The sequence below is a fragment of the Equus asinus genome, chromosome 11 (genome assembly GCF_041296235.1).
Source record: "Equus asinus isolate D_3611 breed Donkey chromosome 11, EquAss-T2T_v2, whole genome shotgun sequence".
Taxonomy (NCBI): domain Eukaryota; kingdom Metazoa; phylum Chordata; class Mammalia; order Perissodactyla; family Equidae; genus Equus; species Equus asinus.
The window spans coordinates 10,342,487-10,355,137 of record NC_091800.1 but is presented as its reverse complement, the minus strand read 5'-3'; the positions used below and the strand labels follow the sequence as shown (position 1 = coordinate 10,355,137).

The 12,651-nt window shown below is 43.1% G+C and overlaps 1 protein-coding gene across 1 annotated transcript in view; it reads left to right on the top strand.

Moving 5' to 3' along the window:
• FLT1 (fms related receptor tyrosine kinase 1) overlaps positions 1–10,962 on the top strand; it is a 172,131-nt gene extending 161,169 nt beyond the window's left edge. Inside the window, exons 26-30 of the mRNA XM_014843830.3 lie at positions 39–144; positions 433–575; positions 2,849–2,933; positions 4,964–5,058; positions 7,930–10,962. Coding sequence (XP_014699316.2) covers positions 39–144; positions 433–575; positions 2,849–2,933; positions 4,964–5,058; positions 7,930–8,125 — 625 coding nt within the window. The 3' untranslated portion in view covers positions 8,126–10,962. The remainder of the gene's footprint in view (positions 1–38; positions 145–432; positions 576–2,848; positions 2,934–4,963; positions 5,059–7,929) is intronic.
• Positions 10,963–12,651: the final 1,689 nt, after the last annotated feature.

Below are 12,651 nucleotides of genomic sequence, written 5' to 3'. Positions count from 1 at the left end.
CTGCTCTCCAGCTATTTCTATTGTGCTTTCACCAACAGCTATCAGATCATGTTGGACTGCTGGCACAAAGACCCAAAAGAAAGGCCAAGATTTGCAGAACTTGTGGAAAAACTAGGCGATTTGCTTCAAGCAAATGTACAACAGGTAAAGCTAAATTTATCTAGAATATCAGCAGGCCAAATGCCTTTGAATGTAAGTCAAGGGGGTGTTTTATTTGCCTATTGTTATTTTAATTGTTATTCATAGCTGAGATCAGCAGTGAGAAAAAAATGTGTGTGTGTGTGTATGTATATGTATGATATGTATGCAGAATTATCTCCCTAAAACACAACCAAGATTGTGGAAATGACATAGTTGAAGCTGACATAATGTTTCACAGAAATTGGTAGAGGTAGAAATTCTGCAATTATAGCTCCATCTTTGGTGTTTTAGGATGGTAAAGATTATATCCCACTAAATGCCATACTGACAAGAAATAGTGGGTTTACCTACTCAACTCCTGCCTTCTCTGAGGACTTCTTCAAGGAAGATATTTCTGCTCCGAAGTTTAATTCAGCAAGTTCTGATAATGTCAGGTAAGATTTCTTTCTTTCTCCAACTTTATATTATAAAATTTTCAAACATACAAAAAAAAGCCCACCTCTTAAATTCAACCATAGTCAACATTTGGCTGTTTTGTCCGTATACTCTCTATGTGTGTGTGTGTGTATTTTTATTTTTCCCGGACCATTTGAAAGAGAACTTAAGGAATTATTACAGTTTACCCCTAAATACTTTGATATACTTCTTATAGGAAGGACATCCTCCTGTGTAATCACACCAAAATTGTCAACCAAAGAAACTAAGTCCTTATTATTAAATATCCACACTTCCATAATTTTCCCCAGATGTCTTTAATACCATTTTTAAAACAAGCAGGATCCAGGGGCCAGCCCTGTGGCCCAGTGGTTGAGTTCACACCCTGTGCTTCGGTGGCCAAGGGTTTCACCGGTTCGGATCCTTGTCGCAGACATGGCAGAGCTCGTCAGGCTGAGGAGGCGTCCCACATAGCACAGCTAGAAGGACCCACAACTAGAATACACAACTATGTATTGAGGAGCTTTGGGGAGAAGAAGGAAAAATTTAAAAAACCGAAAAACAAGCAGGATCCAATCAAGCATAGCACGCTGCATTTTCTTTAGTTTCTTTAGTCTATGTTATTCTAGAATAATTCCTCCATCCTTTTTTTTCAATGACATTGACTTTTTTCATGAGATCTTAGATAAAATGAAACAAACTGGATGTTTTTCTTACCTGACAAACTGACATATCTCTCATTACTGCAGAGGAAACTGGAGAAGGGGTTAGGGAAGAAATATCTATTGAGTGTCTCCACTGGGCACTGGGTGGGGGTCAGCACTTTAATATTAATGGTCACACGTGTATCACACATCAGTACTAACGGTTATATGTGTATCACACACATCATTACTCATGGTTACACGTTTCACACACGTTCGGTACTAATGCTTACACAGACATATGCTGTGTGTCGTCTGACACTGTGCTAGGCTCTTTGCACACATCAACCTCTTTAATCAAAACATCCTACGAAGTAAATATTATTCCTGTTATACAAATGGAGACATTAAGCCTCCGTGGAGGATAACTGCCAAAATTGTGTGCCTAGAAAGTGGCAGAATCAATAAGAGTTTCTAAGCCAGGTGTTCTGACACTCCCTCCCTGTTCTCATACAGTCAGGGCTCCATTTTTTAGGACTTTTAGACTATTCTTCAAGCATCTTCATCTGGAGGAGTCACAACCCTAGGGCTTTGACTTCAGTTTAGCCAAACTTGTCAGATGGCCGGGGGTGGCATGGGGAGGAGCTGCCACAGTCTGCAAAGACTGATAGCGGTCTATGATAGGCCTAGGAGTAGCCCATTGGCCGGCACAGACCTATGGTAATGGGTTACAGGTCCCTAGCACTGCTCATACGTCACAACCAGCCCAAGAGGCTGAAACGCATGAGTCATCCATTTTTTAAAGATGAGAAAACTGGTTTGGACTAAATAAATTAGCAGGGTCTGATTGGGTCAGAGATGGGGGAGGGAAGTGTCAAAGTTTTTTGAGCCCTTCCAGTGTGTGGCTTAGCCTTAGGCCCAATAGGGAGCTTCCCTAAGAAATTGGGCCTTGCAGATGGTGACAAGTATCAGACTGAGAAACTCAATCAATATGTGAACTTGCCTTATGAGTAACCATATGGTAGATAGCTCTGATGGTCCTTCCTAATTGTCAATGAAAGGTCAGTAGGTAGTTATGGGGAAATCACACAAATACTACCCATTCTTCCAATCTGTAATCACAGAACAGAATATGCAAGACTAGCCCTAGTACTTGACTATGCCATTAAATCAGCTGTGTGACCTTAACAGGTTATTCCACTTGTCTTCTCATATCCTTTTAGAAGTAGGCAGCTATTCATGATAAGGTCATATCGCTTCTCTGGGCATCATTTCTCTCCTTTGTAATGTATGGTGTTTAGACCAGATGATGACTCAGATCTCTTCTAGGCCTGACATTTTCTGATTCCACAAGGGACCAGAGGCCTAACCACTCCTGAGTTTTTCAAGGATCCCTCTGGGGTTTTGCTTAAAACTATGCAATGTGGATTAACCACATGGGAGGAAGTAGCCTCCCTGTCAGGATTCCTGGGAGAGCACAGCAGGAGCATTTCAGCTTCAGAAGGAGGGAGATGATTCCTTCTGATGCTTTCGTTCATCATAGGTGGGATACAGTGCCCATGGTCTCCTGATTAATCAAAGCTGGATGCATTTTCCTGTCTTGATTATTCTTTCTGCCTTGTCATTAGATACGTAAATGCTTTCAATTTCATGAGCTTGGAAAGAATCAAAACCTTTGAAGAACTTTCACCAGATGCCCCTTCCATGCTTGATGTAAGTAATGGAATAAGCCTACTCAGTGCACCCTGGCAGGATTCTTTGCCAGACGCCATTCAAACACAACTCCAGTATTCTGGTGACTCTTGGTCAATGGGGGGCCAGTAATTGGTGGTGACTGAAATGACAGTTTCTGGGGGACTGACCACAAGGCTTAGCTATACAGAGCTAATTTGAAAGTAGATAATTCCATAGTTTGAAGATGGCCCAGAATTCACTCCACAGGTCCACATCTTTGCCTGGTCGTAATTTAGTCTCTTAGGAAATCTCACTGTGTGTTTCTAAGCTTCTTGACTATCAATGATGGAAACTTGCTTTCAGAGTAACAGAGGAACTCAAAGCTGTGTAAGTGGCTTGGCCTTCATGATGTAACAGAGAGCTCTCTCTTAAGAGCAGCCTTAGAAATCCTGGAAGAAGTCTACCTAGGCCTTATGCTCCTTGCCACTAAGGTTCTAGAGGCTGAACAGCCATGTTCCTACCCAGCCACAATGGGAGAAACAATCAAGTACTGCCTGGCAAACAAGAGGCCTCAACCAGCTTGTCTCTTTAAAGATCTGGGGTTGAGAGAATAAAGAGAGGAGGGGAGAGCTGGGCAAGAGTGCATCTCTGGTGTCACAGACCCTCACACTCAAAATGTAATCTCCAGGCAAGCACTGTTGCTGCTAAGTGGGCTAGACGTGCCAAATCTCAGGACCCACCCACGCTCAGTGAGTCAGACTCTTCATTGTCACAAGATCCCCAGGAAATTCATGTGCAATTTAAATTTGAAAAGTGCTGGTGCTGCCCGTGTCTCATAAATGGCCTGGAAAACCAACTGCAGTGTGAAGGTGATGACGGAACAGTGTGGCCTTGAGACATAGCACTTGTTAGTGCCATCGAGTCAACTCCGATTCCTAGTGACCCTGTGGACAGCAGAGCGGAACCCTGCCTGGTCTTTTTGCGCCGTCCGCTCACCTTCTGGCGCTACATCAGACAGTGCTCCGCTGCTACTCACAGGGTTTTCATGGCCAGTTTTTCAGAAGTGGGTGCCAGGTCCTTCTTCCTAGTTTGTCTTTGTCTGGAAGCTCTGCTGAAACCTGTCCCCCATGGGTGACCCAGCTGGTATTTGAAATCCCAGTGGCACAGCTTTCAGCCTCACAGCAACATGCAATATGACAACCGACAGATGGGTGATAAAGAGGAAAAGATGATTTAAACATTTAGAAACATTACAAATAAGCTCGAGAATACAACGGTAAAGTAGCTGAAATTTGGTTTTGCTGCTTAGTTACACTGGTTTCTGAAGTCCAAGAAAATGATACTGGGCAGAACATGGAAGATTTCTCTCAACCTTAACCCTCCCCACCCTAATACAGTGGGGACTGTGACAGCTGCTTTGCTTGCTTGGGCTTGTTTACTGATAATTCAGGGCACGAACACAGCCCAGTGAGAGATCAAAGGGTGGTAGGAACGTAGTGCAGGATCCACTTACTAGAAATGCTGTGTTAACAGGGTAACGAGGAGTCTGCATAAAACTCAAAACTAAAGATGAATCAGTGACGAAACAGAATTGCTGGAAACCATGACCAAAGAGGGCCTGAAAATTCCATAGAACCTTCAAGAAAAAAATTAAACCATGTGTTTATAATTTCTCAGAATTTTTGCATATCGTGGCCACCAAATAACAGCATACATAGCCAGTCGTCCCCTGCTAAAATTAGTTTTAATATATTTATGAAATAATTTGCATAAAAGTTTACTATGAAAAATGTTCACCTGTTACCTGCAGTTTTCCCTTTTGCTTAAATTTATTTTATTCACCTTCAGGAAGAAGGGCCTCAAAGTCACTGGAAAAAGGCATTTCTTACAACTGACAAAGTTTAGACTTGCCAATATGGAGAAAATGCTTTGTCTTAAAAGGTGGGGATTGTGGAAAGTGAGGACAGAGCCCAGCGTGACTTCAGATGTGCGTCCCGTTAGCATCCCCCAGACTTGGTGTGAACCCCTCCGGGTCAAGAAGGGTAACCTTTTTCCTTCTTCCCCGCCAGGATTACCAGGTGGACAGTAGCACTCTGCTGGCCTCCCCGCTGCTGAAGCGCTTCACCTGGACCGAGAGCAAACCCAAGGCCTCACTAAAGATTGAGTAAGGAAGCTGGGTCTCTTCCTTGATCAGTCGGTAGAGCTGGGTGAAGGAAGATGCTGGCGAAGACGGTTAATGAGGATATTGGAGGGCTACTTGCCCTCCTCAATTATAATGTTCAGGCATTGCAGAAAAGCACTTTTTTCCCCAGAAGGGCAAGAAAGAGGGAATAAAATTAGATACATGAGCATCAAGCTCTGGGACTGAAGACTAGGGTTTAAGATGAGAAACCAGGCAGAAAATTCCAGCAAAGACAGGCTGTCGAAACACATGAAGCTGCAGATGAAAAGAGCCTGATATGCGCCTCTGTGAACAGTGTGGAGACGTGCTTATGGGGTGGGCAGAGAATGCTCACCCATTATTATGCCCCGGGCTGGCAGCGTTTGTACATGAAGGGTGACAGTGCTATTTTCCAGTCCTCAGACATGCCATCCTGAGAACCCTGCCCTTCCAACTGAAGGCTTCCTGTTTGATCCTGGCACTCCTCCCTCCAAAGTGGTCTAAACAACTGCTGTCAGAATTACTTAGGCTCTTGCCTTATACCCCGCTGGCCCTGCGCCTCACTTCAGCTTCTCTATACCGGTCTCTACCTAGGAATAGGGCTGGACAGGGAAAGGCTGGGCCTGTCAGGCATTGCTTCTTTTCCTGGTTCAAATCTCTGCCCCTGTCTCACCCAAAGGCAGAAGCTGCTCCTCTTTCATCTAAACCAGGGGTCAGCAGACTTTTTCTTAAAGGGCCAGGTAGTAAACAACTACTCAACTCTGCCATCGTGGTATGAAAGCAGCCATCAACAATATATAAGCAAGGAGATGCAGCTGTGTTCCAATAAACTCTATTTACAAAAACAGGTGGCTGCGGCCAATGAGCACATGAAAAGATACTTAACGTCATTAGTCATCAGGGAAATGCAAATCAAAACCACAATGAGCTACCACTTCATACCCACTAGGATGGCTAGAATCAAAAAGTCAGTGTACTGCTGGTGGGAATGTAAAATGGTGCAGCCACTTTGAAAAACAGTTCTTCAAAGGGTTAAACAGAGCTACTCTGTATTCCACTCCTTAGGTATATTCCCAACAGAAACGAAAACTTATGTCACTAAAATGTGTTCACAGATGTTGATAGCAGCATTATTTATAACAACCAAAAGTAGAAACAACTCAGATGTCCATCAATTGATAGTGTATGATTCCATTTAGATGAAATGCCCAGAACAGGCAAATCCACAGAGACAGTAGAGGAGTGGTCAGCTAGGGCTGGGGGTGGGAGGTGCGGGGGAGAGGAGTGACTGGGTATACTAATGGGTGTGGGTTTGAGGGGGATGATGAAAATGTTCTAAAATTGACTGTGGTAATGGTTGCACCATCTGTGAATATACTAAAAACCACTGACCCGTACACTTTAAATAGGTGAATTGTATAGTATGTAAATTATGCCTCAATAAAACTGTCATTTAAAAAAAAACCAAAGAGGTGGCCAGCCCATGGGCTATAGTTTGCTGAGCCTGATCTAAATCAAAGGATGGCAACAAATGCCTCTAAGTGATATGGTCAGCACAAGTTATCAAGCACGAGTAAACTCAAAGGGTAGGAGCATTTCCAGGCAAACATCTGCATATTTATTTCCTTTTAACATTGAGTCGAGTCCCCTCGGAGTGTAGCAGCCTAGAGGACCCTGACGAGGAATGAGTAGATAAGGGGAAAAAGCAGAATACCATGCTCTTTTGTTTCCTAGTTTGGAGCGCTTCAGAAAATGGGTGGCTACTTTTACCTAGATCTTTGTGAAGAAAGGAAAACTTTAAATTGTGTCCTGTACTCTGAGACTGAAAATATACAACATGGAGCAAATGCTTGCTGTGCTAGTCCAGAAGCAATCTAAGTAATGTGGTGCACAAGGTTTTCTCATTTTCGTCCCCGCTGTTAAAGAAATATATCAAACAAATGTGAAGGGACAAGAGCAGCTTTTTTTCTTCCTCCTGTATCTGTCTTAGGCTGGATGTAACACAGAACCCAGAAGCAAGTTCTTCACCTTCAAGCCAGCCTGCCAGAGATATATAGGCCCACAACTTGATAGACAACTGTGCTAACCTTTTTGAATCAAGCTCTATTAGTTTCTTGACCCTGGTGGCTTAAAGCAAGCAGAATTTATGCTCTTGCAGTTCCAGAGGCCAGCAGTCCAAAATTAAGGTGTAGGCCGGGCTGCGCATCCTCTGGAGACTCGGGGGAGAATCTGCTCCCTGCGTCTTTCAGCTTCTGGTGTCTCTAGGCACTCCTTGGCTCGTGGCCACATTTCTCCACTCCACCTTCACATCACCTCCTCTTGTATCCAGTTGTGAATCACCCTCTGCCTCTCTTATATCTGTGATTGGATTTAGGGCCCACCTCGATAATTCAGGCTAAGCTCCTCCTCTGAACATCCTTAGCTTAATCAAATCTCTTGCCACGTAAGGTAATATTCAATCTTTTGCCATGTAAGGTGCTATTCACAGGTCCCAGGGATTTGACATGAATATGTTTTGGGAGTGGAGCATTTTTCAGCCTCCCACAGTAGCTAACTGGTCCAAGAGTAGGGGAGGGCCGTACCCAAGTCTTGGAGTTATTTGCCACCTGGAATTATGGATTTGCATGATCTAATCACACAGTCCACCCTCAGCCAGTGGAATGCCTCTTTCTTCCCAGTGACACCCAGCTGGTAGGAGAGAGGCAGTGTGCATCCAGAACAAAGAGGATCTGACCTGAGATTGAGATGGCACTCAATAACCAGTAACCCTACGACACTTAGGAATAGAAGACCCACTAAGAGAGGGGACTCTAGTGTTTGTTCTCAAGAAACCAATTTCGTACTTTTGATTTTTTTGTTTTTTTCTTCCGTTAGCCTGAGAGTAACCAGTAAAAGCAAGGAGTCGGGGCTTTCTGACCTCGCCAGGCCTACCTTCTGCCATTCCAGCTGTGGGCACCTCAACAGCAAGCGCAGATTCACCTACGACAACTCGGAGCTGGAGAAGATCTCGTGCTGCTCTCCTCCCCCAGACTACAACTCGGTGGTCTTGTATTCCACTCCACCTGTCTAAAGCTTGACATACTGCCATGTTTCTAGAACCACATGTATTTATACCCCCAGAAAACTAGCTTTTGCCAGTATTATGCATATATAAATCTACACCCTTACCTTTCCACAGGAGCCAGCTGCTTTTTTGATTTTTAATAGTGCTGTTTTTTTCTTTTGACTAACAAGAATGTAACCCCAGATAAGCATAGCAATAGAGACAAGTGAAGAACACCACCGCTTAACCCTCACGATGCTCAGTGTGCTAGAAACCCTTTCCAAGCCCGCTGACTGACCGCCTCCACCCCCGAGGCCTCAGGGCAGCGGGACTGGATGATTCAGGAGATACACTGACCATGCCATGCAGCCTGCACTCCACTGGGCCGGGAGGCAGCAAGCCCTCTGCTGACCTAAGCAATGTCTCCCGGGTCCTCTAGCAGACATGACATGTAAGGAGGAGAAGGAAAGAAGGGAGGAAGGAAGAGAAGAGAGAACAAACAGGACAAGGCATGAGAAGGAAGAATTTGAGCTGTTCCATCCGGGAAGGGCATAGGAGAGGACTCCCACCACTGCCGCTTCAGGGGCTCCCGAAACCCGGACCTAACTGCTTCCGCGTTGGAGAACCCAGCCACAGAGCAGACAGGACAGGGGGATGAGGGGACATTTTCTGGATTCTGGCAGGCAAGAAAAGGACATATTTTTTAGAACTACAAAGCAAATTTTAAAACTTTAGCTATGGGACTGGTTCTATGTGCGTTCCCATACATGACTCATTTTTTATTTCTAGCACCGAGAGTGGTGCTCAGGTCTAAGCCCACACTGCTGGCCCCTCCAGCAAGATGCACTGAAAACCCACCCTGAGCGCAGCTGGCTCCAGGGCTTGATGGCCTTACACGTAGCATACCGCCCATAGTAAGCTAACTGGAATGAGTGTGGCCTGTTAGGGTTATCTGCTGGGCTTTAAGCCACATTCTCAAAAATAATGTCAGATTCTATTTTGAGTATTCATGTATAGTCAAGACACTTTAACTCATTTTTTTGTATTAACCTGTTTTGTGCAGTTAGTTATAAAAGGAAGCTGAGGAGAATGAAAATGCTGTCTTGTGGAGGGTTTTCTCTATAACAGAACTAGGATAGATGGAATTAAAAAAAGATATGGCAGGGTGAAAACCCCATCTCTATACCAACCAGCCAACTCACTGACATAGTTGGGCCCTGAAGGATAGGAAGTCAATCATGTTTCCTTTTTATTTAATGGGGATTCCGCTATCTCATGATGGTCTCCTGGAAAGATGTGGAAGAGCATTAACCAATGTCTATTAAGCACTTTATGCTCCTTGAGAAAAAAAGTGATATGTAACTTATGCAAGATATTTCTAGAATTGGGACTCAGGATATTAGTTAATGAGCCATCAATAGGAGAAAAGCCTCTTTTCATCTGCTCTGGACCTTGCCTTGGGTCGGAGGATGATGAAATAGGGAGACAGGGTACAAAAGGGTGCCTACTCTTCAGGGTCTAAAGACCCTCTATCTCTCAACTGGCTCTGTTTGATTTAGGATGTATGCACCTTCTGAAGCCAGTCAAAGCTGGACAGGCAACAGTGAATTGCTGCTTCTGGTAGAGAAGAGTGTGCTTCCCTTTATGCAAGTAACTTAACTCTAGAACCTGAAATGTAGCAGAGGAATCTTTGCTTCCTTCCCTGTGTCACATTCTTGTTTCAAGATTCTTTGTATGAAGAGATGGGAGAGTCGGCACATCCCAAGTGACAGTTGGTGCTCCAGTGGTGGCTCTGCTCAAGGAGCCTTGGGCCAGCAGAGGAGTGAGACAGGCCTCTCACCACGAGCCAGGTCCCAAACAAAACCAGGCCAGGGCCCAAAGAGTGGACAAGCTTTGTTCTTCTTCTTTAAAAGCACCTGTGACAACTGGCAATAGTAAAAATCAAGTAACCAAAAGGAGCTTAAACATAGGGAAAGTGCGAGAAGACCTCAATAAATTCTCTCATGTTTTCAAATCAGATAAGGATCCAGTGATTAGTGGAAACAAAAACCTTAGCTATACGTATCATGTCTTGAATTCAATAATCTAACTCTTAATCATTAAGAGACCTTAGCAATACCATCTTTCCAAAAGAAATCTATTAGAACTATGTTAATTCAGCTTCTTCAGACTCAGGTTTGTAGTCTACATGAGCCCATCAGTCAAAAAATGGTTCCATCTGGAGTCTTAACATGAAAAGAAAAATGGAAGCTTGCAGTAATAAGTGTATTTAGTTGAAAAGTCCTTGCCACAGACTTGTTCATTAAAACAGTACTGAAAATTAAAACACTAACTGATGGTATTATTAGAACCATTTGTCATTTGTGACAAAAATGGTTGGCACCAACAGTTGAAGAACCAAGCACTTCCTTTTGGGATGTGTGAGATGACAGCAGGGGTAGGATGGGACTGAAACTATATGCAAGTCTCTAGTTAGTCTAAGAAATGATCTTCATACCTTAGTTTTAGCCCATGGAACAAATTTCTCTAAATCCTGAAAAACGTTCCTTAGGTCTTCCAGCTACGCCTTGTTTCCCAGCTCATAAGACTGTCAAACGTGAAACAGATACTTGCCAGCCCCTTTTAATTGATTAAAGGAGGAGCGCACCTTTGACTGACAGTGGTAGTCACTATATGTATATATGTGTGTGTGTGTGTGTGTTGTGCATAACTATTTAAGGAAACTGGAATTTTAAGTTACTTTTATACAAACCAAGAATATATGCTGCAGATATAAGTAAGATATAATTTGGTCCTACATCTCTAGTCACTATGAATGTATTTTGTATGCTATCTTCATATAATAAAATTAACTTCCAAAAACATCTATATATTTTCTCCCTGACTTGCTTTTATAAATGAAAAAAGGGGTCATAGGTTTCCCTGGGGGTGGGGGCCTGGTGTTTTGGGAGATCTCATTAAATACCTACCACTGAACACAGCTCAAGAAAAATAAAGCCAGCCCTGCTGAAGCGAGGGCAGAGTGCTTCCTATCAATACTACAAACGGCTGCTCTAAACAATCGAGACACTGCCAGTGGCAAACGAAAACAAAACCAAACTAGGCAGATGGCCCAGAAAACTAAACACTAACATGAATAATATCACAAGTAAAACGTGCAGACCGAGTGTGCGAGCTGACTGCAGATGAAAGCGCCTTCAACTAAAAAAGAGGCAGGCTTTCCCAAACACTCATTTTCAGCTAATAAACAATTACCATAATTACAGGGTGGGGGTGTGTGTGTGTGTTAGAGGTTGTGTGCAGGAAACCATACAAAATAATTAGGCAAAAGCCTAAGACACAAGAGCTTCCCTAAGAAAAGTTCACTTGGCTAAAATACCCTTCAATTTTGTTTTGTGCAGTACATCCTAGGAAGAGAAACAGTTCAGATAATCAGTAATTGACACACAATAAGTGACCCAGATTGTCTTAGGAAGTGGTCATACCATCACCTTCCTTCTAACATCATGAGAAAACTAGACTACAGAGACAATGAAAGGGAAAATAGGCCTACTTTTCTTGGGACAAAGGCCAGAAAAAAGGGCAAATGATGAGTCTCAGTAAATCTGTGGTTAACTGAAGAGGGCAAGAGGCATTTTATCTTCAAGAATCTGAAACCCTTTAAAAATATTACTGGTTTTCATAACATAAAAGTCACTCATGTAGACGAATGATTTGAAGAATGCTCAAAGAACTGGGGTCACATCATAGTTTAGAAATTTTCTCATGACTCTGGAAACTTAACAGGACATTTGGGAATTGATTTTTTTCTCTCCTCCAGCAGAAGGATGGCCCAGTAAGGTTTACTGGACTCCTTGTTGTTAAACATATTACCAGACTTTTGGATTTCACAGGCCAGGAAATTTTCCAAAAATATCCTGGGTCCCAACACAGGATGACTAGCCTTCTATCTTTTAAACTAAGGACATTTAAGGGAGAAAACAAAACAAACCAAAAAAACCAACTAGATGCCACTAATGTTCTATTTCTTGATCCTGGTGTGGTACATAGGTGTGTACACTTTGTGATAACTCATTGAGCCATATACACTTACTTGCAACCTTGTGTGTGTATGTGTGCTATTCTTCAATAAAAGATTATTAAAAGGAAAAAACCCTATGATTTACTACCACAACTTTTCATAGAAGAAAAACCCATCTTAAAAAAAGTAAAGGGTTAATCTCAGTCTAAAATATATTAAGTCAACTTTATGTACCAGCAACTATTCTAAGAGTTTTGGAGGAATAAACTCATTTAGTTTTCAAAGCAATCCAGTGTGATAGGTACTATCAGCATACCCTTCACATCAATGGGAAAACAGAATCAAGAGAACCTCAAAATCTCATCATCCCATCCACCCATTCACCAGCATCTGGACCCAAATACACTGCCTTTCCTGCTAGGTGGCCACCTCAGAACACTGGTGCACTTGATCCATTCCCCTCACCTACTCAAGGACGCCGCTGCAGCACTTCACCTCACCCCCATCCATTTCTCCCCTTCCTACTGGATCA